The sequence below is a fragment of the Papaver somniferum genome, chromosome 9 (assembly GCF_003573695.1).
Source record: "Papaver somniferum cultivar HN1 chromosome 9, ASM357369v1, whole genome shotgun sequence".
Lineage (NCBI taxonomy): Eukaryota > Viridiplantae > Streptophyta > Magnoliopsida > Ranunculales > Papaveraceae > Papaver > Papaver somniferum.
The window spans coordinates 127,422,833-127,449,912 of NC_039366.1; the positions used below are offsets into that span (position 1 = coordinate 127,422,833).

General features: G+C 36.7%; 2 protein-coding genes across 3 annotated transcripts; one reads left to right on the plus strand and one right to left on the minus strand.

Moving 5' to 3' along the window:
• Positions 1-11,141: 11,141 nt before the first annotated feature.
• Positions 11,142-13,862, plus strand: LOC113310389 (origin of replication complex subunit 2-like). Its single transcript, XM_026559052.1, has 6 exons — positions 11,142-11,278; positions 11,369-11,475; positions 11,752-11,884; positions 11,977-12,271; positions 12,813-13,040; positions 13,147-13,862. Exons 1-6 carry the CDS (start codon positions 11,144-11,146, stop codon positions 13,341-13,343), a joined length of 1,095 nt encoding a protein of 364 aa, XP_026414837.1. The 5' UTR covers positions 11,142-11,143; the 3' UTR covers positions 13,344-13,862.
• A 183-nt stretch (positions 13,863-14,045) lies between these two features.
• On the minus strand, positions 14,046-18,564 carry LOC113310390 (vesicle-associated membrane protein 727-like). 2 transcript variants are annotated; one of them, XM_026559053.1, is made up of 6 exons: positions 18,409-18,564; positions 17,327-17,583; positions 17,040-17,235; positions 16,829-16,949; positions 14,499-14,561; positions 14,046-14,370 (listed from the first exon to the last, which is right to left on the minus strand). In XM_026559053.1, the coding sequence occupies exons 2-6, from the start codon at positions 17,514-17,516 to the stop codon at positions 14,227-14,229; spliced, it is 714 nt and encodes a 237-aa protein (XP_026414838.1). In that variant the 5' UTR covers positions 17,517-17,583; positions 18,409-18,564; the 3' UTR covers positions 14,046-14,226. The 2 variants fall into 2 exon arrangements, with proteins under 2 accessions (XP_026414838.1, XP_026414839.1); XM_026559054.1 differs by lacking the exon at positions 18,409-18,564 and adding an exon at positions 18,353-18,372.
• Positions 18,565-27,080: the final 8,516 nt, after the last annotated feature.

Here is a 27,080-nt window from a genome sequence, read left to right on the forward strand (position 1 = left end):
GTGTTGGGAGGAGGAGCGTTGCCATTCCCCAGAGCCTGAGTGGAGTTTGAGATTGTGGACTCAGCTCCAAGACCGACCATCTTCTGAAAATTGAATCGAAAAGTGAAATTGGGAATTGAAAATTGATATTGTAACCGAGAGATTAATCTCCCACTGTGGTCGCCAATTGTTTGTGGGTGAAAACCGTTTCTGATGATTTCGGTAATTTCGTGTGAGTACGGGTGAGAAACAAATATAAACCCAAAATAATATACTGCACGAGAGTACTTTTGATTCGAGAGATCAATCTGTACAATCCTGGCCTAAACCAAGAAATGTCCGTTCCATGCTTGCTTCGGTCACAAAGTGAAGAAGAAGGGTTGGTCTTAGTGAGGGAAGTGAAGAAAGTGTTGAGGCCAAAATAGTTGATTCTGGAAGTGTGGGTGTTTTGCAACTTGTATCCGAAAGTTGAACTGGCAAGCTGAATGGAAAGCTACCAGGTGATTTCTGGATGTGTATTGTTCTCCTGACCCAAAACTTGTCGTTTGGTGGAAATAGGTGAAACCTATTTGTATAAGTCGTAATAAAACGTACCCTGGCCTCGTAAGAAGTGGAAGCGGTTGAGTGGTGGAAAAGTGGTAACGGGTAACGCCTGGAATTGATGTTTCCATAATGAAGATGTGTTTCACCACTTATTTCTTGCCATTACTAACCGCCTCACTCTTACGACACTTTCTTGTAACGGGCTTATTGCACGCCGCACGCTGTAAACCGCCAGACCAATACCCTGATGAGCATCCCCTAGTTTGTGACATGTTTTGATGTCTCGAGTGTTTTCATTGGAAAACGTGTAGCATGTTGCTATGTACGGCAAGTTAAGATAGAGAGGTTTGCCGGTTCAGTGACGACGTTCGACGGCCGAGATTTTGCATATTAGGAGGAAGGGTAGCCGTTTATCGCGGCTACCTTCCGTTTGGCGGCCAGTGGCGTGGCCGTGGTACTGGCATGGCTTGCGCATGCCTTTGGCGTGGCCAAATTAGGGTTTGACACAAACCGTGGAATTTGGCATTGCGGCCAAAAGTTGCCACAGGCTTGGTGGCGAACTTGTACGACTGAGATCCGCACCTCAGCAGGAAGGGTATCCATTGATTATGGCTACCTTCCGTTGGTGGCCGGAGGCGTGGTAGCGTGGCTGGCATAGTTTGCGCATGCTTTTTGGCATGAGCGTGCGGCATGCGCGTCTGGTATGTGTGTTTGGGAAACGTGTCTGGCATGGCAAGCGCGTCTGGCATGCACGTCTGGTAAGCGCGTCTGGCATGTGCATCTGGTAAGCGCGTCTGGCATGCGCGCCTGGCATGTGCGGCATGCGCGTGCGGCATGCTGGCGTTTTTTGAGAAGCTAGCGCGTTTTTTGGAAGCTGGCGCGTTTTTTGGAAGCTGGCGTGCTTTGGGAAGCCAACTTAGTATGGCGACCTTTTTGAGGCCGTGGAAAGTTTTGGAGCAACTAGATTGGTTGACGGGAAGTGGGAACGGAAAATCATTTCCGGCTCAGTCGCTCACAATTTTGATAAGAGTGTCGATTGTCGAGCTCTTTTCTATTTTCTTATTTCTTCCTTCATTTGTACTCCCCAAACCTCAAAAACCATAGTTTTTCAGTCTCCACATGAGAAAAAATTAGGGTTGTTTAGTTGCGATCGTTCAAATGGATTTTTACTTCATCTTACTATGATCATCTGCATACTCCTCCTTTCATTTCTTCAAGTTTGGAAACAATCCTAGGTATTTCATTTCTTTTCGTTTATTCCATTTTTCATGCTTTTCATGTTTTGATGATACTTTGTATTTGATTTTGGCATAATACAGAATGGTATACATTGAATGCATGGATCAGTAAACATGTGTTGTGAAAAAATCCATGAATTTTTTATTTTTGAAGGGTTTGATAATTTTAGGGTATCTTAATGTAAAATTGATAAGTATAATTGATTGTGTTGTATGGATTTAGATTAGTGCGTTGTATTTGATAGTTATAATGTTACTTTGAATATATTATGGAGAATGTTGTTACATTGTCTTCCAAGAATTTTGTTACATTGAACCCTGATTGCTAAAAACATAAAAACATAACGAGACCTTGTAAGGTCTAGTTTAGAGCATGTTAGGCTTTTCATTTAGAACAAATTTGTCACTGGAAGATGCTTCGAAATACGATATGGTAAATTTTTGGAATCCTCTCAACCAAGACAGGACCAAAATAGTTTGGTTGGAGGATTTGACTCCCAATTTCAATAGCCTCGTAAATATCTAGCCACGACCCCTCTTCATGGCCAACCACCATGTTAATATTATAAGAACCACCATATCTCCCTACTAATGTAGATGAAGAAATTGTTAGATGTACTCCAATTAAGGACAATGATGATTTTTTGTAAAAATACTATGAATACATACACTTGGTTTAGTTTATTGCAAGCTTTCGGTTTAAATGATTACGTGCTTTTACAGTGTTACTTTCTCTGGAACTTTTTATTATTAGAAAATCATATATGTTCCGTTGTTTACGTAACATGTTTATTATGTAAGTTCTGTACCCTCTTTTTGAGACGGTCAATTGATCGTGTTTTCATATTTCATTTAGGTGTAATATGGTGGATTCTATCCGGATGGTTTTTCTTATGAAGTACGGAATAGATCTTGGATTTGAGTCATCTGACGATGATACTCAAACCGCATTGATATTATGTCAATACATGAAACAAGAAGCACATCGGTCACATCAAACGGAGCAAGTCTCGATACGACACGTCGTAAGCATTCTTTTAAAAACAACATATTTCATTGTTTGTTATTATGAAACATTATATTAACTTTGTCATTAACAAGTACACCAAATTTTCAAGAAAAACATGCCAGGATATAGTCCTGAAGATATACACGACCCCCATGTGATTCAAAGGGCTCAAACATCGGCTTCTCAAGTTCCATATGATGAAGGTAGTCGAAGATTTTTATGAAAAGGGCAAAAAGAGACAAAAAGCAACAAGTGGACAAAAACGAGAGAAAGCTGGGGCATTATCTGCAAATGATGGATTATCTAATGTTATTTCATATCTTGAAGAACAAAATGCACTGCGTATGGCTAAGTATGATGAAAGGCTTCAGCTATTTCAACGCCTTGTCGAGACAGAAAAACAAGCCGCAGAGGCAAAAATGCGAGAAACCGACTCAAAAATATTGGAGGTTGATGTCGAGACACTACCAGAATGGGAGAGGGGTGCCATGTTGGCTATGCAAAATGAGGTTCTAGCCAGACGGGGATTCCCTCATAGAGGATGATTGTTTATATGACTGGTTTTTATTTTATCATATGTCTTTTAATTACGTTTTTAAATTAATCGTAAGCAAACTTATGTTTCCCTTGTCGATGGAGTTAATGAATTCTTTATATTTACTAGAAATTTTTGTATTAATGAAGGTATGTTCTAGTTTCTAAGATGTTAAAGTTTATTGAGTTTTGATTTGAAATGAAACCCATGGTAATTTCTAAGTATAAGTGGTTTAAAATGAACTTTTCGTGCAAACTTTTTGGTTTGAATGGACTTAATGGTTATGAGTTTATGCCCAACTCTATGGTTTAATACTTATCAGTATTTGTGATCTTGTTTTATACGGAAAAACTAAGGTAAGTTGATTTCATGGTTTATGAACTTCGTTTGTTACACAAAAGGTAGGGGGAAAGTTCATCTTGATTACTGTCCAAACTACATTTTCACTGCTTTTTTCAAACATCGTCAGACAACTAGATGCAGCATACTTGAGAATAGACATGTCGGTTGCTGCACAGATGGGGTATTACCGGATGTGAAAAATACTATAACCCCCTACTATACGGGTTCAATATATAGAATCCCTACTAAATGGATCCTCCCATATCAACTCCATACTTTCACTTTTTAATATTTCTAGGCCCAAAACTGTAGATTTCAGGGCTTGGTAATAAAGTTTAGGGTTTGGGGGAAATTTGTAATACGAAAAATACCCTTTACTATATATACCTAATGAAATAGGCCATAGGTTTCCTTTCCAGATTCATTTTCATTTTCACTTTCTCTCACTTCTCTCTCGTCTCTGCTCTGAAGAAAATTAGGTTTTTTTGATCATACCGAAAGAAAACGATTGCAGAGAGCAAGAAAAAGATTCTCGCTCCATCTATATCCGTTGATGACGTTTAATTCAACGTTTCTTCTAGTTTTCATTTTATGATTTTGCAGTAGAACAAACGAATCCGAAAAGATTTCAATCAACTAAGCTGCAGATTCAACTCAGATTCATCAACAAGCTAATTATACAGGTAAGTATCCTCTTCTCTTTGTGATGATGCTTCAGTTTAGAGATTTTAGTTGATTTATTTTGGATTCAAATTTCAGAAAAGTATTTCAAAACCTAAATCTTCAGATGCTTTTCAATTGACTTATCTGAATCGAAATCAGAGCTTAGATTCACAATCATCTACTTACTCTGGTTGTTTTGATGTAGAGTTTTTGAAAACAAAAATTGAACAAAAATTTCCGATCTGTTCATCGACAAAATAGTTGTATACCTCTATTTCTATCTTCGATCTAATAACTGATTTGAGATTCGATATCAGTGAATCATCCTCTCTATTACCCATAGATTTGATTTGAATTTTATTCACTTTTAGTTTTTGATTTTCATTTATACATGATAGATTACATGAAATGGTGGTAGGAATTTAGTTGAGGTGAAGGACTTAGAGAAGGATTTTGAGCTGGTGGTGGTGCTGGAGCTGTAGGTAGTATGAGTGGTGAAGAAATAAGTAAATTGAATCCAGGCACGATTTTGTTTGTTATTGTTGATGTTGTTATTTGTTGTTGTTTTAGGTTCGATTTGTTGTTTTTACATTTCAATTTGATTTTACAGGGTTGATTAATGGTGGTGGTGATAATTTTGATGGGGAGGTTGAATAGTAAGTGGATAAAATTGAAGGAGAATATGAGAAGAAAGAGGATGAACCATGTTTAGTTTTTGTTGCTGGTGCTGGTGAGCAATTACAAAGAATTTGATTAATATTTAATTGTGATTGAGTTTCTCAAAGAATGTGATTGTTATCTCCATTCAGTTTAGGTGATTATGTATCCATTTTGCGTTAATTGTTGGCTTACACTACTGATTTTGTGTAGGTCAAAGGGATGCACAGAAATGAATAAACTGAAAGTTATTACCTCTGGAGCACAATTACCGGATGAAAAGGTGCAAAGGTGCAGGCAGGTTTGATACAACTATATGTCCATCCCTCTACTTGAACATCATATACAGGCGTCAAAAATTAGTTATTAGTTGGTTTAAAGAATACCTAACTTATCATGGTTGTTACTAGATTTAGCTGATTTATGAGTACGCTAGGTATATGGATGTGTAGTTAATAGTTACACATGTTAATTAGGCGTGTAATTGCTACTTACACATGCAAATTGAATGTGTAATTTCTAGTTACACATGCCAATTGGATGTGTGATATTTAAGTGAAGCATTTTTTAGTGTTAGTAATCTTTGAAATGATTCTCAGTTCAGATTATTAGTATGTTTAATTCAATATCGGTGTTGCTTAAACTAGAACTTTATACTATGTTATCGTGTTTATCAGCTAAGAATCTGACAGATTTTGTGGTGTGTATGTGTGTCTGCCGTTTGATATAGATTAGTAAGCATTTATATCTGTGAATATATATTGAATGCTTACAGGGATTGAACTGGGGTTGTATTTATGGACTGAACATGGTAGATGCAACAACCAAATACATGTATACAGATGTGTATAATGTTCAAACCACTGATTTTTGCGGCAAAGCATATCCCTAATTATCTGACCTTTTTTTGATTTAAAATAAAGGTAACCTTTTCCAAAATGTGTATGATTTCAGAAAAGGGATTAGGAGGAGAAATGTTTATTTTTTGTAAGTTATCTGACCTTTTTTTGATGTGTAACTATTAGTTACACATGCTAATTAGATGTGTAACTTTTAGGTACACAAGCTAAATGGATGTGTAGCTACCAGTTACACATGCTAATTAGATGTGTAACTATAGATACACATGCCAATTAAAGATAGCTTCTATTGTTTCACAAAACATGGCAAAATTTTACCCCTACACTATTGTTCATTTTTGCTTTTTATGATTACAACTTGACTAGATTACTATCAAATAGAGCTGAGGTGTACCAATAATCATTTATCTTTATCTATGTAACTTGGAGCGTTCCCTTGGGTAATGCAGAGACATGATCACTTCTATGTTATCCGTCTTATGGTTATTTCAGGTCATGGGGGTGCACGGGCAGATGAGTATGTTAAACAAAACCTTTTCAGTAATTTGATCAGTCATCAGAAGTTCATCTATGATACGAAATCAGCTATAGGTGCTTGTCTTGTGTCCGTTTAAAGATTCTCTTAGTTGCTTATTTTTCTGTGCGCTTACTGTTTATTACATACTGCTTATTTAATATGTAAATTGCCTTTGCAGTGGATGCATATAGCCATACGGACTCAAAGTTTTTGAAATCAGAGAATACTCAATAGAGATGTTGGCTCAACATCACATCAATTCTCGTTGGTGACCGTTTGCTAGTTGCAAATGTGGGAGATTCCAGAGCGGGTGGAAACGGTAAGTGTTGGGACTTGTCCTGTAGCATGCTAAAAGGAAGTATTCTTGTCAAGTTACTTTACTTGATACATGCTAATAAACTTCTGCAATCATATGGGTTTTCTGAATCTGTAGAAGCCTCTGCCCTATCCTGGTATACCTTGTAGTCTTATGCGGCAGCAACCCAGATTTTCCATATCTAACAGTTTTGCATTTGCATCTGTAGTTAATCTTGTCTGATTTATGTCGGTTCAGTAGGAGTATGAAGTGTAGTTATTGTATTCTTGTTTATCTGTTATTTAGGCTATCCTGTGATCAGTATGTCCTAAATGGTCGAGAATCTTTTTTCTAGTTAAAATTCGATGATGATCTAGCTTTTATTGTGATTCCTAAAACTTTTATTTCTATCTGACCAGGCATATCATTAGTCGTCTCCGTAATTTTACCTGATTCCACGTTCAAGTTAGATGCAAGTAGTTATTGTAGACACTTATTATGTCGAAGCATTCATTATACATAGAAAGAAGGAAAGGCATTTTGGTTTATTGTTTACTGAGGGTCGGTTTCTTGGAATGCTAACCGAGATAGTGTTAGTAGCAGTAGGTTGTAATTCATCTAGATGACAGCTGAGATAGGATTGTAAGGCCCTAATTGAATAGACCAATTATTATCCCATTCCTAGCCAAAATACTAGAAAACATTTTCCTTTTTACATCGTTAAAATTCGATGATGATCTAGCTTTTATTATAATGTCGTCTGTTGATTAGCCTATCTAACATTATAAAAACACCAAAAGTTGCTCCACAATAAGATAACTCGTTGAACTTTACATTTCTCCCGCGTTTCTGGTATGTAATTTGTGTAACTGCTGGTTACACATGCCATTATGCATGTGTAACTCCTAATTACACATGCATGTGTAACTCTCAGTTACACTACCCGTATCCATGTGTAAGTCCTAGTTACACATGCTAAAAATGAACAACAACATTGTTTTTTGCATCAATTGATTTTGCGTTTCTGAATTAAATTGTGTTTTCTTATTTCAGGTCAGCAGGATTCAACAGTTAGGACTTCGACACTTTCGGATTGTACTCGTGGCTCTAAGATGCAAAATTATGCGTCAAAAAGAAATTGTGTTGGAGCACCGCAAGAGTGGCGGTAATCACTTTGAGTTGTCTAAGGGAATGTATATCTTTCAGATTGGAATGGCATTATAAGTTAAATATTTAGTATTTTTGCTGTATATGTACAAAGAGATTTCTGATTTACTTGTCACTATGTATGTGTAACTGCTGGTTACACATGCCACTATGCATGTGTAACTCTCAGTTACACTACCCCTATCCTTGTGTAAGTCTTAGTTACACATGCTAAAATGAACAACAAAATTGTTTTTGCATCAATTGATTTTGCATTTTTGAATCTAAGTGCATTTCTGAATAAAATTGTGTTGCTTTATTCTAATTTTCAGGTCAGCAGATTGAATAATAAGGACTTCGACATTTTTGGATTGTACTCGTGGCTCTAAGATGCAAAATAGGCGTCAAAAGGAAATGTGTTACAGCGCTCAGATGGAATGTGAGTGTCCTAACTTTATAATAATTGCTCCTCCAAACTTGTATGTAAGTTGGATGCTAGTTACACATAAAATAAATTAGGATTATAAAGTTTTTTGCGAGGTTATTCTTATGTTCCTGTTGTTGCTTACAGAAGTTCAAAAATCTTCTTTGTCGATTTTACAGGTATATGGCGCTAGGCTAATTAGGAGGTGGATAGAGAAGAAGGTGGTGACAGAGTTGTCAAAGAGATTGACGAGAACTCTACCGTGTATACTGATGCAAGTCTAAATGGAGCTGAACTTACTTATCGATTGGAAAAGAATGGTAGATTGGTGAATGCCAGCACTGAAATTGCGCTTGATACTACTGCAAGGTTAGTCCAACATGCCTCAGCCTATATTTTGTTTCATATTCTTCGTTTTCCCAGAAATGTTGAACCTTTAACTCATAGCTTTACCGCAGAAATCAGTGGTTTGAACATTATACACTTGGTAATCATGCTTATGTTCTTTCCTTTATTGGTTCGTGTGTTGAATTCCAGTATGGATGTGTAACTCCTAGTTACACTGGGCAATTGCATGGGTAACTGCTAGTTTCACAACTCAGATGTATGTGAAATTGAATATACATTATTTTTCATTTAATCTTATAAAAACTAATTGCTTGTCGTTATATTTTAGGTCTTGATGGAACTGGAGTTGATGCCGAACACACAAGTCAGACGCATGTGTAACTCTCAATTACACTAGATAGATGCATATATAACTCTCAATTACACTAGACAGATGTGTGTGTAATTTCTACTTACACATGCTAAGAAATTATTATAAATGAATATTAAAGTAATACATGTATTTTTTTTATGCGTTCTTTTTGATGTCTATTTTTTGATATGTAACTTTGCATTACACATGTCATAAGGATGTGTAACTTCTGGATACACATGGCATATGCATGTGTAACTTCGGTTTAAACATTCACACTATACTTTAATAATTTTGGGCCTAGATTTAATGATTTTGACTTAAATTTAAATTTTATTTAATTTGGGGCTTGACAATATATAAAAGAACGATTTTTTGGGGACCACTGGTTTTATTTTGGGTAAAGACATTAGAAGTAAATCCAGGTCACCCCTTATTTAGATATTTATATTAATACCTAAATTACCCTCCTGATTAATTTTGGGTGATGATTAGTTAGTGTAATGATTAGTGAGATGATTAAGTTAAAGATAATTAGTGAGATTAAAAAATCAGATGGTTTTTTTATTTAAAGAAGTAGAATTATTGAGAGAGTAAAGTTAGAGAAGATGAATAAGGAAAACATGAAAAACTATGGATTTTACCAACCACAACCGGAGGAAGGGTATTTGGGTACCCAGGTATGCTTCAAACTTAGATAATGTTGGTTGAATTGCTCCAAACTTTCAAAAAAAATGAAATTTTTTATGTAGATTTGGGCCAGTTCGGTTACCATATGTCAAGAACATGTAACCGAACACACCTGAAAGTGTAGTTCGGTTACGTTTTCCAAACACGCAAGTTACCGAACTCGCTCGTTAATGGAGGTTTTGGTCGTACAGTGTAATGTTCGGTTACCTAGGATAAAATGGTAGGTAACCGAACTTTGAACTTAGCAATTTATTTGGGTACATCTTGTGTGTTCGGTTAGTTCGCAAACTTCAACGCAACCAAGTTCCCAACCGAACTGCAGGTTAAAAGTAACCTAGTGTTAGAAGTTCGGTTGGTTCGCAAACTTCAACATATTTTGCGAATCAACCGAACTGGGCTTATATATGCATATATGCAATTAGGCAAACGTTCTGTTACTACGAAATTTATTTCTTGGCGAATTAGGTAGAGTTCGGTTACGAATTTTCAAAGATAGAGTTCGGTTACAAAGAAAACTTAACATTTTTGCGAACGAACCGAACTTGTGGACTTCTCATTATTTTCGTAAACTAAAGTTCGGTGATATCCTTATTTTGCTAAGGAACCGAACTTATGGACTTGTGTTGTTCTAATACAAGGAGTTCGGTTAAAAGTATTTTTTTGCGAATCAACCGAACTCTGAGTTCGGTTAAGAAAAAATTAATTCGTGATAACCGAACTTTTCTCTGAAAAAAAAAAACCTCCATTAAACCTCTCAGCAACTTCCATTTTCAACTCATTTTAATGATTACTTCTCATTTATTCAACCAAAAACGAATGACAAGTAATGGGTTTGTGAGAATATCTCTGTTAATGTTTTAAATTAAGCTATATATATATATATAGTGGTGGTGGTGGTAATCGGAGGTGGTGGTGGTAATCGGTGGTTGGTGGTGGTGATAATCGGAGGTGGTAATCGGCGGTGGTAATCGGTGGTTGGTGGTGGTGGGAGGAGGTGGTGGTTATATATATATATATATATATATATATATATATATATATATATATATATATATATATATATATATATATGTGTGGTTATTGGATTGGTTTTAAATTAAATTAGGTTAAGGGTAGGTTAGTCATTTCAATGTTTTACGACACCCCTTATAACTATAGGGAAGACGGCCTAATAAAACCATGGTCTCCTCAAAAAAACCATGGTCCCTAAAAAATCGTTCATATAAAAGGGTATGGATGTCTTTTAATAACTCCGGGCCTAGATTTAAACTTCTTTTAATTAAGGGCCTCATATTATGGGTTATCCATGAATTGGACCTTAGCCTAATTCTCCCTACCGGAATAAATTTTCTATGCAGAAACTGAACCCAATATTTATAGCTCATATTTTAACCCTCCCACCCACCCACTTTACTGACATTTCGAACGGGTTTTACGCTCACCCATCGGGTCTTCAAAAACGCGCGGGAAAATAAAAAGCTAATTAGGGCAATCCCCCCTTTTTATAATCACTCGTCGCTGAATCCCTCTTTCTGCTTCACAATCATGGATATCAACGATCTAGACGAAGATGAGGAGTTCGGGTTCTCCAGGAACTACTTCCTGGCTAAAGAAATGCGTGGATCTGGGAAGAAAAAATCTGCCCAAAAATTATCTGACATTGATGTAGTTGATGAGCAGGTTTTTACCCTCTTTATAATTTCTCAACTAATTGTTTTTTCGCTGATGTTTTTATCTGTGGTTAATGTTGGTGATTTTTGGTCTGTGCAGGAACTGAGAGTTGCAGTGTCTAACATTGAAACTAAACATGAGAAAGAGATTCATACTTTGCTCACTAGTTATAAAAGCTTATACCCAAAATGGGTTTTTGAATTGAGGTATCAAGCCTGAATTTATTTTATTTTAATTTTCTACATTTTTGATTTAAATTTTGAGTTTTATGGGTTGCCAATGCCATTCATCCCCATTTGCACCATGAATGTACAAACAAGAAATTGCATAGTGCCATCCTAGATTCCCTGGTAAGAGGGGGTAGATTGCACCTTGATTTAGCCTCCTCTCGTCTGTTTTGCGCTGGTGCACCTGTATTTCTTTCTTGGGTTTGGGGGGATTGTTAACTTTTTTTTTGTATGAAATTGGTTAAAATGTTGTAGGTGTGGCTTTGGTCTTTTGATGTATGGGTTTGGCTCTAAGAAGGCTTTGCTTGAAGATTTTGCTTCTACAGAGTTGACAAATTGTGGTGTAATCGTTATCAATGGCTACCTTCAGTCAATCAATGTTAAGAATGTATTACGATTGAGCATTTAAGAACCAATAGTATGTTTGTTGTTTGGTGAAAAGGATTTTTCATTTGATGTCTGCACTTCTTTCATGTGTAGGTTGTGGCCACCCTAGCTGAAATACTGTGGGAACAGCTAAAGACCAGACGTAGGTCTTCTGCGGGGAGCACATCTAAAGTTCAGAAACCTTCCAGTTTCCAATCCATGGAAGATCTTCTTGCATTCTTAGACGGTTCTGATGCAAAGCAAAATGATTGCTTTGTCTGTGTTGTTATACACAATATTGATGGACCTGGGTTGCGAGACAGTGAATCACAACAGTATCTTGCACGACTTGCAAGCTGTTCCAATGTCCGTGTGGTTGCATCTATAGACCATGTCAATACAGCACTATGTAAGTATCCACTTAGCTTCACCACGTATCTGATTGCATATCCCATATGGAATCCATTGTTCTATAATTCATTTTGTTCCAAATCTAGCAAGCACTAGGAATTGGATCCCGGATATATTCATTGTAATCTAGATGATGCACTTACAATCTAGAAGAGTCTCCGACAATTGTCTTTTTAATCCCGTTAAAGGTGATGCTGTAGGTACTACCTCCAATCTGACTTTCTTACTCCATTGCATAGATTAATTGCCGTCCAGAAGTTTGTACACATAGCATCTTCTGTTGGTTTGGGTGGCCTTCATCATTCGTACAGTATAGTGGATCTTATCATTATTGGTAATCAGTGTTTCCTGTTTCAGAATGTTGTATTGGGTTATTTTGGTTTCCCAACAAGCCAGAACATTTACTTAATGATGTTTCGAAACTTAGTACATGAGCTTAGGGTACAGTCTAACTAACACCTAGAGTTTTTGGTTCTTAACGTGTTAATTGTCTCTATTAATCCTTCGTTAACTTGAGTAAATGTCTGTTTTGGTTCCAGTATGGGACAAGAAAATGGTCCACACACAGTTCAACTGGTGCTGGTATCATGTCCCGACCTTTGCACCATATAAAGTTGAAGGGGTGTTTCTCCCATTGATTCTTGCCTGTAGCGGGACAGCACAAAATGCTAAAACCGCTGCAATCGTACTTCAGAGTTTGACACCAAATGCACAGAGTGTGTTTAAGGTTCTTGCGCAACATCAACTGGCCCATTCCGATGAAGAAGGTAAGCATTTTTATGCATAATGCTTCTATGCTACTATTTTTTTATAGAAGGGAGAGATTGAGTTTTAATGTTAGATCGATTCCAATATACGTGTTTTCTTTCTCAGGAATGCCGATAAACAACTTGTATACAACCTGCCGTGAACGTTTTCTAGTCAGCAGCCAAATGACTCTGAATTCCCACTTGACGGAATTCAAAGATCATGAGTTGATTAAGACTAGAAGACACTCAGATGGGCAGGATTGTGTTTACGTTCCTCTTACATCTGAAGCAATTACGAAGCTGTTAGAGGAGATTGGCTGAATTTGTTATTTGTGATGGTACATTGTTACAGTGTAATCAGGTTCTTCAAGGAGTAGTCGAAACATGGAACTTGATAATGTACACTTGAACAAAGTACTAGTTGATAGACTAGTGTTTGTCAACTATACATCTTCTACTGCTATACTTGTCTGACTCATCTCTTACTGAAAACAAATAACTAAATATGATCCTCATAGTCTAAATGCTGCTTTATTGAGTGAGAAAAATGATAAATTGTAAAGAGATAAAGATGGGTATATGTCATTGCCGTTCGCTGAGATGGCAATCGGCATATAAGAGGACTGTTTTATTAGATCCGGCTTTCGGTGTGGTGGAACTTATCTTTCTGAGGTGAACAGAATGGAAATGGAGGCAAAAGTTGACACTGTTATTTAGTACTGTGTTCCTTCTATACAACAGGGTGTGTCGTAACCCGCTTATCAACCTGGAGACTGGCACAAATCTTTTGAGCTTGGGTTGCCATTGGGCTGTGGTTGTTGCTGAAATTGATAGTTATTGTGGGAAATGGTTTTGTTATTAACCTCTTTAGAAGAATGCCTGCACCGTGCAAAGGAATAGTGGAGCTCACGGAGTCATTGAGGCCAGTCTGGCCAGAGGATCATGTGTTCCACCCTTGTTCTGAAACTGGTATGAATCAATCAGGTCTGAATCTTGAATACCGGCACTATATAAAGCCTTTAAAGAAAGGAAAAAGAAAAGTGGAAGGATGACAAATAGAATAGTTAGAAAAGCTGGACACCAAACTCCATTTACATCGACTAAACGACAATCTTGTACTACAACTACTTTATTTTTCTTTTTACATGAAACAAGAAAATAGAAATATTAATCAAGCTATATCTGGATTTCACGAACTTAAACATCAACACTTGAATCCTTTGCAAACCATCAACCACAAAATAATGATAAGGGCGATGATTCCCCCTCCTACCATCAGCTTCATTTGGAAGTTCTGTAGCCACATCTTCCGTCGGAGCTGCCTGCCCTGCCTCTGGAAGCTGTCCGCCTAAACAAAAACCAAGAGATTAATGAATATTACAGACATGAATGAGGTAACACTAAAGAAATTTATATCACATACTCAAATATGATACTGAGACTAATACTTTTCTTTTGTGAGGGATGCAATATTACCTGAAACTGTAAGTTTTCAGTCTTATCGACAAGAAGCTCAATCTTCTCTCCACGATCCAGAACCTGAAGAACAAATATTGATTATTTGCATAAGAAAGGTTTAGACTTGTGAGCTACCGAATGGGTTGTCAGGAGGATAGATGTTGCAGTACTGGCATGCAATGGTTTGTGTCTTTAAACTTAAAACTCGTTAAAAACAAGCAACATTATGATGATTACAAGTGAATCTACCAGTATCCTTTGCACCCTATTTGTTCCATTATTTATCATCTGGGCCTGAGTTTCTCTACTAAGTCCACATATACTTCTGAGAACCACACTTTCTTAATGGACCAAAAGAAGTATATACATGGAAATGTGCTGATATTGGTTGGAAAACTGAATCTTACACCATTGATGATGACTCTGCCATATATACCTTCCTAAAACATCACCTGTTCTAAAGCATCTGGCTAACCTACCTACCACCCATGTGAAGTTCTAAGTTCAAGTACATTGGGGTTATCAAATGGAATGAGCTAACGAATTAAAAATTTTGTTTGAAGTGCAGCTAAAACTAGCAAAACACTCAATCTCCACATCTGCTCTGAATGGTTCTATAGGAATGTCCTCCTTTGGGGGGCAAAAATGAACCAAATAACACAAAAAAGTATCTAATGTACAAATAAGGAAAACCTACATAACACAAAGATAAAAAGTAGTAGAGAAAGGTAATTAGTTTTAAAAGTATGGGGAAAGCACATATGAACAGCACAAGGTCATACCATTAGAAAAAAACAGTACATAGAACTTACATGCTAGCAAAATCTAACCTACCTGAACTTTCTTATACGGTTTGTTAGCAACAACCATATAGAAGGAGAAAGAGTATAACCAAACCGATCTGGCAACTATAACTGAACAGTGAAACAACTAGAATCCGATTATCCTACATTCTACAGTTCAATTCTTGTGTTCTATGCTCTTTATTTCTGTTTCGTGTAAGTTTATCGCTATGGTGTTTCCTTGATATTGCATAAATTGCTAGGACACGAAGATTCCAAAACCTCAACCAATACCATGGTTGGATGAGGTAGAGGTCGTGTAAGAGGTGATGAAAAACAAACAGACTTGATAGAGCATCGACCTGTCATCTGATAGGAAAACGCTACAGCAGCAAGGACATGAATGGAGGTGCTCAAAAGCAACTGCAACCCTTTAAACTCGCCGATAGGTGAATTTAAAGTATGCGCAGTGCGCTGCGGATTCCATGAAATTTAATCTTCAAATATTCTAAATAAACACTTCCAAAACCTTGTTTTGCCTAAAAATGAATTTCTCGGGTGAGACCAACCTATGTTGGATGAGAAACATTTTGGCAGGATCGTAGAGATTAAGGCATTAATAGTAATTCGCAAACTTATTGCAATGTTCTCCTTTGAGGCCAAAAAATGACATTAACCTTAAATAACATTTCATTTATTTGGATTATTGGGTCATTGATGTGAAGAAAAAACCAAAAACAGGCCTTAGCTACATTGCAGTAATTTTGCAAACCATTATTTATCGACTGAATCTCACCATTTCTTAAAAGTCTTTCTCATACCACGTGGGTAGGTTCCATTATAAAAACAGCTTCTCAGATAAACTGTTTTGGTAACGTTCATTTGAATCACTATTAAATTTTTATAATAAAATACCACAACAAAGATTTTAATTTTCCTAACTTAATGTGCACCTGATAACTACTTCCATATTAGAGTTTAAAGGATATTCTAGGAAAAGAAATACAACTTATTGAGGCTAATCAAAAGCCCCCTCTATAGATAATAGTAAGTAAAGCTAAATAAACAGATTATGTGCACTCAAAGAAACTAGATAATAAAGCTAAATAAATAGAACTCCTAAATGCTCCTGCATCACCATTCACCACACCCTAAAACAGGGTATCCATCTGCCACACGGCAAGTTTAGGGGGCATAGTGAATTCACAAGTAAACACTTTATAATGCGCGAAAGATCCATAAGATCACATATACGCACCAGAGTCTGATTTAAGCTCAAGGGAGCTCACTTAAGCAAGTTTCCAAAAAAATTATTTTCCAGTATAATTATGAGCTTATATATGGCACTCGCTTATCACAATCTACTCCTATCTGCATAAATTCTGTATGTTTATTTGACTATTTCAATTATCTATCATATTTCGTACTACATCATTGTTACGAAAACAATAACAAACAGTTAGCTTAACCTTCAGGTTAATTTCAGTCCTAAAATATAAAGCCTCGACTTCATAGCCACCACAAAGCACAAGATCAACTATTGTACATTGAATTATGAATACATACCTTCTCTATATTATCCATCATTATTCCTTTGACTTCAGACATTTGTGCCTTCAGTTTGGAAAGCTTACTGATTTCCTCCGGATGGTTCATGCAATACTGCATGTGCTCCTTGAGCCTTGGTCTGTTTCACGAAAATCCTTGTCACACACTTGCAACCAATATATATAAATAAAACTGAAACATCAATTGTTCATTGAATAGTTAGCCATACCCGAACTCCCTATCAAGATTATACGCAATGCTCAAAGGATCTTCAAACAAATCTTCATCATCATCATCGGCAAGAGGGTGCGGCCCCCCATTACCAATTATTGCTGCATATCGCTGCTTAAAATCGTCCTTCACTCGCTCAAGAAACACAAAGGGTATACTCCTTCCAGTTGCTTCATCCGCAACAACAAGAAAAACTGCATGACCAACAAATCACACATTAGATTGCATAACTAGCAAAATAAAAGAAGCATCGGTCAAGGGAAACTATAATAGTAAAACGTGTACCTAATCCATTGTCATTAAGGAAGTTGAATGTATGACCATCACACGAGTAAGTATGCTTGTTACTGTTAGTGGGAAGCTTCTGTAGGCATTGGACTGCAATGGTACTAAAGTTACCAGAAAATGATGTATGCTCTGCTAGAACAACAGTCCCCTTCGCAACAAAACTATATATCAACCCTCTTTGACTCATGACTCAGGTGTGACTTCGACTGGTCAAGATGTACAAAGACTGATCTTGTCTTTGAGAAACTGCAAATCTGCGAAATCACAAAACTGGGTTAATGTGCATAACCAAATTCCAGTACTGAGGTAGAAAATAACGAATAAAACCCTCTAAATTATCAGCACTTGTTACTGCTCAGTTACCGAAACATAATACCATTATATACCTAGGTCCCTTCTCAATGGCTTTGCCAAGTCCTAAGTGATGTCAAACATTGCAGGGGATGTCTGATTTTAAATGACACAGTAGAAACATCACTTAAGGGGAAGCTAGTCTGGGTTCTATGGACTAAGGAAGTAGGACTCAATACCAACAAAAAGAATAGCTACAACTACTTGGTACGAGTACAAAACCAAAAAGCGTCTACATTTTTTTGCTACTGAAATTAAAGAAACTGAGTACTTCTTAAGTTGATAAGAACAAGGATCCCCAATAATATACTAGCATTAAGCAACAGCTTGTCACTGATATAAATTCATACTAGTTACAATGACTGCATTCCAAAGCAAAATAAACAAGATCACCGACACACAGTCAAATCCACAGATTTCCAATCATTGTCAGTGTATAAGCATTTAATGACTTAATTTTTCCCCAAACCTCACGTATCCAGAACACATAATTCACATCAAACATATAAATTCTCTTAAACAATGATCAAAAAACTAAAAAAAAAAAAAAAGCATAACAAAGTTAAACCCTAAACTTAATTCCATGGTTGAGACACAAATTAAACGACAATTAGGGTTAAAAGGAATGGAAGATGAACCAGAGAATTAGGTGAAAATAAGATCAAGATTTACCAATACTAAATAATTAAAAAAAAGATTAGGAGAAGAAGAATGGGAAAAGAGAGTACCTGGAACCCTAATTTATTTATTTATTTTGCTTCGTCTGTAAGTATACGTAATCTCCGCCCAGAGAAAGAAGAAAGAAGGGAATTGATGAAACACGTCGGTTTTCTGTAATTTTGCTGAATTGTTGCGTTCAAGTTAACTACAAACTAATCGGATTCGTTGACAAATATCCGTAATATGGTTCTTAATTACGACAGTACCCTTATGAAAAGGAATCTTAGTAGGACTGCAAAAGAGACAAAATTATGCTCTAAAAGATGGTGCAGTTCCCTATGTCTCACCCGGGATATAAAGTAAATAATGGCAGCAAATAATCGACAAAATGAAGAGATTAGGTGAAAACGCTAAAAACATGTGTAGAATTAGAAGAATCACATAACCAAAAATCAAGAATTCAATGAATCCAATCGGAAGATAATAATACAAATTTCTCCATGCAAAGGCAATTATCCATCAAAACCGGAACAACATAAAACAATTACAGGATCATCAAAATAATTGGATCAGCGATAAAGATCAAGTAATTCAAATCATCCTGGATTACTTCACCACTTAATATACAACCCCAAATACAACAATAGACAAAGAACTACTTAGAGAAATCATTCCTCGGTTGACACCGACACAATGTGACAGACTCTCTGCGGAGGTAACAGTGAAAGAAATCAAGCAAGCATTGTTTTCTATTAATTCTGAAAGTGCGCCTGGTCCAGACGGCTATACCAATAAGTTTTTAAAAGTTTTCTGGGAAACTACTCATTTTCAGCTAATAGCTATGGTTCGAAGTTTTTTCAATTCCTTAAACATTCACCCTCTCATGAACCACACAAACATCACACTAATTCCAAAAGTAGACAACCCAACAAAACCATCCCAATTCAGACCTATAAGCCTTTGTAATGTCTGCTACAAAGTCATATCCAAAATTCTAGTCAACCGATTACACCCCCTTCTCCCATTGTTAATAAATCCATATCAGAGCGCCTTTGTTCCCCAGAGATCAATTCATGATAACATAGCAATTGCAGGTGAGCTATTCCACCACATCAAAACATCATCAACCACTAAAAACCCTAAAATAGCCCTCAAGCTAGACATCTTAAAAAGCTTATGACAGCCTAGACTGGGGATTCATCAAAAAAAGCCTCTACAAAACTAGGTTTTCCATCCATATTTGTGGAATATATCATGTTATGTATCAAAACAGTAACTAGTGTAGCACAGGTAACAGGGATAGGTTTAAGTTTCTTCAGAAACTTAATAGAAAACTGATTCTAGGATCCAGATTCTAAAGTAAAAGATTGATAAACAAACTTGATAATAATATTGATAATAAGATGTGTCTTGTAAACAAGAGTCTCAGCCTTTATATAGACTTACATGAACTGATTAAAGGAAAGAGTTTGACGTAAACTAGAAAAGAAAATACTTGCGAAGCAAACTAACTTAAATTGACGTAAGGGATCAACAGTCATAGTTGATCCATAAGCATGAGGTCAACTGTTGCAGTTGATACAGAAGAAAAGGATCAACAATCATTGTTGATACAGATAAAGATGTACTACATCAGTAACTTACTCAATCAACCTCAACGGTACATCCCATGGATTCATCACACCAACCAGAGGTATCAGACAAGGAGATCCCATATCTTCCTACATTTTCATTATATGTGCTGAAATTCTGTCAACAAATCTTGGAAATCTTAAGGCGAAAAATCTGGTAAAAGGTTTACGGATATCACAAAAGGCGCCACCAATTTTACATCTAATGTATGCAGACGATATACTCATCACATACAAATCTACCCAAGAAAGTAACAACCACCTCCATCAGTTGTTACAATCCTACAGTTCATTAGTTGGACAAATTATCAACACAACAAAATCAACAATCATTCACCGTCCAAGGCTGCAACAACATCACATAGAAGCTCTACACCATTTCTACGGCATGCCAACCACATCAATACCACCTATATACTTAGGAGTTAAATTCAAACATGGAAGAACATCTCGTCATATCTTCGAACCTCTACTCCAAATATTGGCACGAAAAGCCCAAGGTTGGATCACAAAATTCCTTAACCAGGAAGGCAGGCTAGTTCTCATTAAAACCTCCTTAATGCCAACCGTAAATCACCTCATGCAAACACAAATCTTTCCCACACATGTGCACAAACAAATTTATTTTGGATCATACATAATTTTTTATGGGGATATGACTCGTCTATCATAAAGCTTCACCCTATGGGATGGAACAAGCTAAACACCTCATGCCACAACAGAGCTTTATTCATGAAAAGCATATGGAACATTCAAGACCAGCCACATTCCATCTTCTCCAGCCTCATCAACGAGAAGTACCTCCAAAATCAACCATTATTTCAAGGTACACTCACAATACCGACTTCTACCAGCCCGCAATGGAAACAAATGGCATCTCTTATACCTTCTCTCTGAAATCATATTTTTACCAAATAGGAAATGGTTTAGATACACCTATCCAAGCTAACTATATACCCACTTCCAAAACCTTGATCTTATACATTGTGACCCCGTTCGCTCTGTAGAAGATTTAATTGACCCATTCTCTCAAAACTGAAGGTATGATTAGCTAAACAACCTCCCTCATGATGCCATCCATCATATTATAAACCTTCCCCATAACATAACCCCAGACAAAATAATTTGGACGCATTCTAAATCAGGTAAATACACCACTGCATCTGGGTACAATTGTCTACTAAAACAATAAAACCGCTCACGCACCCCTAACCCCACCCCACAACCAAATTCTGATGGACCTTACCGTGTCCTCCAAATATCCATCTTTCTTTGTGGAAAGCTATCAATGAAGGTTTACCAACCTTAGTTATGCTCCATCACATCAATCTATCAGATTCCAACCTGTGCCACAGATACAACTTCGAGCCAGAAACTGAAGTCCACATGCTGATACATTGTCCCATAACTATGTCCACGTGGACCAGCCTTTCTAACCGCATATCAATAAATCAAACCCAAGGTAACCACCAACCAATTACCCCAAACAACCAAGTAACAATTTCACAAATCCTGCAATCAAGAGATCACACCTCGTCTATCAAAGCGTATTGTTTCCTTTTCTGGTCACTATGGATGTTCAGGAATGAACTCATGTTCAATCAGACACAATCCACCCATGAAGACATCCTTGCAAGATGTCTAGCTCAGCAACAAGAATTCGAATTGGCAAAAACAATTTCCCCTCCAGTTCTCACCGGGGAGCCACCTCTCAGAATATCAACAAATATAACCAGAAGATCTACAACCGTTCAAATAGGTTGGGAAATCACAATAATAAACTGGCTAAAAGTATATACATATGAGGCGACAAGAGTCCACCCAAGTATGGCGGGAGCAGGTTGCATCTGCAGGGATTGGGACGCGCAAACGGTGATGGCACTCGCACAACCTCTAGGAATCACCACGGCGCTATCATCGGAAACTTGGGCAACCATAATAGCGACCAGGACGACGGTTGAAAGAAATTGGACCTAAGTTATATCCGAGACGGACTCAAAAATCTCATGCACTTCATTACATCTTCGTCAGACGGTCAATGGTATATGTATGAAATGTGTTAGAGCGTTGCTCGGTCGAACTCGCAAGCATTGCTATCTCAAGCTTGTTTGTCAAGTTTAGCTGTCAAAAATATAAGTCTTGATTTCTAGTCTACTTATAGCTAAGTCTCAGATTAAGATAGTAAGTGTAGTTGAGCTTTAGACTTCAAGGCGTTCATCGAATGAAGACGAAGAACTACTCAAGGGAACTGTGTAACTTCATCAACAAAAGGTATGTGGAGACTTGAACTCATCTATCACTCAAAAGTCTATCTACTTTATCTCCTATTTGAGACAAAAGTCATATTGCTAAATTGACTTCAATTATACACATTTGATATTTCGAACCGAGTTTATCTCGCTTATCTATTTCTCGAAATATGTGTTGGTAAGCTTTCGCTTTAACCAAGTTCATCTTTTATTCTTGACAAAAGTCAAAAGATGATCATATGAAAATCGCCTTGTAACATCGTACATGATTTGTGTGAGACAATCAATTGATGTAGACTCGGAATGTTTTGTATTGATCATTCAATCACTTGAAAATTACTTCGAAGCTAATAGTTTGTGTGACACAGCTATTGTCGTCTTCCAAGAATATTTCAATGATATGAGGGTTTAGAAAATGTAACCATGATTGGATATAAACATAGTGTGTATTCATATTTTTGTAAAGTCCAAAACCGGGAACCATGGTATGCGTACCCGTACGCGTACTGTTTGGTTGTTGGAAGTCCGGGAACTAAGTATGCGTACCCGTACGCATACTGGAGGAAGTTCAAGTCCGTGAATTTATGCTGGAGTTTGGAAGTGTAATATGGTAGGCGTACCCGTACGCGTACTGGCGAAACCAAACTCAGTCTGACTACTTAGGTATGCGTACCCGTTTCTATACTTAAGTAGGTTATGTTCAAAAATCAGTTTGTTCATGAACTAATAAATTTATATAAAAAGGAATGCAATCTTTTGCAAACCGTGGCTATAATGTTCATGAAATGATTCAAGTGAATCAAAATCGATTTTGCTTCAATTGTGTCTTGTATACTTCTATGAGAATATAAACAATTGAACAACTCTCTAACTAGTTTCATTTGAGTCATTTGAACTAGTTGTGATAAAGATGAATAAGGTTGATATGAAAATGCTCATATGGATAACCATTGGTTAACTATTGTTGAACCAACTAAGTGTACATGTTTAGGTACGGTCATTTTTATCTAAATGATGGTACATTTCATTTGTGTATAACAAGCTAAGTTCGATCTAACGGTTGAAAGATATTAGCTTGAATCTAATCAGGTTTTCATCTAACGGTGAATATTGAATGCTTTATTACCAAGGTAACATTGATTGCGATCCCTGATTTGGAGACTATATAAAGGAGAACTCTAGTAACTGGGAAAACTAATCCCCACACCTTCTGTGTGATACTAGTTGCGACTAGAGTCGATTCTCCTTTAACCTTAGGTTTTTCCAAAACCCAGTAGGTTAACGACTTAAAGACTTCATTGGGATTGTGAAGCCAGACCAAACTATTTTCTCTGTAGTTGCGTGTTCTGATATTGTTGTATTCTATTGTGATTGAGTACTATCTTATTTAAGATTTGCTCGAGATTTATTGTCAGATAGGCAAGATTGAAAAGTAGTCACAAACATCTTCGTCTCATCGTTTGTGATTCCACAATATCTTGTTTCGTTAATCAATTAAAATTATAATACTAGGTTGTTCTTCGGGAATACAAGTTCGATTTATCAATTGGTTCATGTTCACCTTGATTTATCAAAAGACGAAACAAAACTCGTAGGTATATCTGTGGGAGACATATTTATCTATTCAATAGACTTTTCTGTTTGAGACAGATTTGTATACTAAGTCTTCGACTTTGGATCGTAGCAACTCTTAGTTGTGGGTGAGATCCTCTAAGGGAATCAAGTACGAAAAATCCGGCGTGGTTCAAGAGGCGTAAGGAACGCAACTGTACCTTGATCACTGTGAGATTCGTTAGGGCTCAACTACATTACAGTCCGAAGTTAACTGGTATTAGGCTAGTATCTGTAGCGGCTTAATACAGTATGGTGTTCAAATCTGGACTAGGTCCCGGGGTTTTTCTGCATTTGCGGTTTCTTCGTTAACGAAACTTCTGGTGTCTGTGTTACATCTTTTCCGCATTATATTTGTTTATATAATTGAAATATCACAGGTTGTGCGTAAGTTCAATCAATTGTGAATCCAACCTTTGGTTGTTGATTAAATTGATTGACACTTCGATATTGGTTTTTGATACCGTCCAAGTTATTTTTTATATTCAATTAGGCTCGCAAATTCTTATTTGTTTGATTGCGGATTGAATTGAGAAATTGAGATATAACTCTTTGATATACTTTTCTTAAGATTGAATCAGACTGTCTAGTTGATTCTCTTGAAAGTATATTGGAGTTAGTCCATATAGATTGCTAAGCGAAATATTGGGTGTGGTTGTTAGACTCCCGCTTTTTCAATTGGTATCAGAGCAGGAAAAAACATTAAAGACCTCATATGTCTGTGTTTGTAGCAATCTGATTATTATGGACGAGTCTATCTCTAATAACGTTCCAGGTCAGAAATTACCAGATGATTTTCAAAGCTTGAATACCGAAACATTTCTTTGAATGTAAAAACTGTTGATTGGGAAACACACCTATAAGAACAGTTAGATGAACTTTCTGATGAAGGTGATTCATATATTGATAGAGATGTTGATAAGGAAGTCTCAGAGTATGTTAAGTTTTTGGATTCATTTAAAATTAAGAAGATTACAACTTCTCATGTCACACCTCTTCTGACTCATCTTTGTCTAGAAAACAAGAAATTGAAAAGGATTTACGGAGGTCTTTATGGTTGGAATCGCTCTTGCGAATTGATCCTCAAAGATTCCGAGGAAAACCTGAGTAGAAAGTCACTTGAATTTGATAATGTTTATCAAAAATACTTCTTGTTGGAAGAGAAACTTGCAGAAACTAAAGCAAGGATTAACTCCCAGAAAGCAAGTTTGGATGACAGAGAAAGCGCTTATCTCGCTTGAGAAAAAAGCCTTGAGGCTGATTTAGCTGATGCTCTTGATAAAATCAAGATGTTGGAAGATGACTTGAAAAATTTCAATACTAGTTCAAGCAAATTAACCACTATGCTAGGAGCAAGTAAAAATCATCGTGATACACGAGGATTGGGATATATGGGAATAGACTATCCAAGTATTAGCAAAGAGGTAAAATTTGTCAATGCTAGTGATTCTTCTCAACAAAAGGTTTCCATTGATGGCAAAATTTAAATACTTTCACCGGCAGTTAAAGTTCGAAAGAATGATGTATATCAACCTCTAAAGTCAGCATATACAGATCGAGATAAGAACACTCCTTATGTTTGCCACTATTGCGGAAATAAAGGTCACCTGGAAAGGAGATGTCTTTTTCGTATAAGGAATGAGAAACTTCATGATGTCCTTGTTTGGGCATCACAAGAAGTTGTGAAACCAAGATAATATGCTAAGGCTAATCCCCTTAACATTACAGGTTGTAACTTTTAAACCTCTAGGCAAAGGAATCATTGCTGTGATAAACTTAGATTTGCCTATAAACGTCATACGAAGCCTTTTCACAATCGTAATGGTTATCAAAAGGATAACTTCGTAAAGACGAAGACAAGATTCGATGCTCCCAATTGGAGAAAGACTAACTTGCAAAAGAATGGTCAATCCAATTATCTTTCGAGAAATCTAAAAGAAGGTTCTGGTTGTTCCTGAACGCGCTCAAATGTGGATACCAAAGAAAGTCAATGATGCTTTGAGTTTGAAAAGGAATGATCTCCCAAAAAATTCCATGACTATGGAGAAGGCAGTATCCATGTTGTTGGAAGTTGAAAACTTCTTGGGAAATATGAATTTGGATATGAAAGGTTCTAAAAGTGATCTTTTTCATGATAATTCAAAAGTGGAACATAAGAACCGGTGGAAGAAGAAACGAAATAAGCCAAAAACTATAGATTGTGAAAAATCCATTGTTGCGGAAAAGTTAGTTTATGTCACCTGTGGTGAGCAAGACATTGTTCACATCAACACAATTTGATTGTATTGAAAGTGCATCCTCAACAAGGAATGCCCTGTTATGTATACGGTGAGGGAAACACGAGAATTGAGGCACACAGATTATGTTCGGCAAGGCTATAGAATTCGACTGGATTCTTCTAAAAAGGTATGTCTATAAACTTGAGAAAGATTTGTGTTTTTATAATGATCCATGTACCTTGCTTATCGTTCATTTCTACCTAACTTGATCTGTGTTTAAGGTTCTTAAATGTTTAGGTTTGAAAATAGTAGTCCGGGATGTTTGGACTTCATGGTACACATACCAGGAATGTTTACCATCATTTAAAATCAAAATCCAGGGAATTTAGTACGCATACCCGTTTGCATACTGCTCCAGGTCATGAAAATTCGTTTCCAAACCGGTATGCATACTTTCCCGTAGACGTCGATATTTGGTAAACTTGTTTTGGCCGTAACTTCTTCGTCCGAATTCGGAATGACCTCGTTATTTTTACATTTTCTTCCTATTTGAATTCTCTCCAAACTGGAGAAGATAATTCTTGAATTTGGATGAGTTAATATTGGTCTTTGTCCCGTCTCTTGTTTTTGGATGTTTTGCTCAGTTTCGTCGCACTTGTTCCACTTCTCTTGGACTTGGGCACTTGGATTCTTGGAGTACTACTCTTCTAATCTCATTTGAAGATTTTAAAAGAATGTTGTTGGTGAATCACAAAGAAGGAAGTTCAAGAATGGGCAGTAGTACGCATTGTTATGGGATTCTTGAATGTTCACAATCATCTTATGTGAACTATAGTGCGTGGTCGATAGTGACTTTGTATGTTTTTCTTTGTTAAGAAAATATTTTTATACGCCTTTGGTAGCTATTCTTGGTGTAAATCCGTGCGAAAAAGATTGATTCTACCCTCTAAGGACAAATCATCTTGTATGTGCATTACGAGTTTGTCTTGATGTCTAGGAAACTTCTTGTGAGAATTTATTCTTGTGCTTT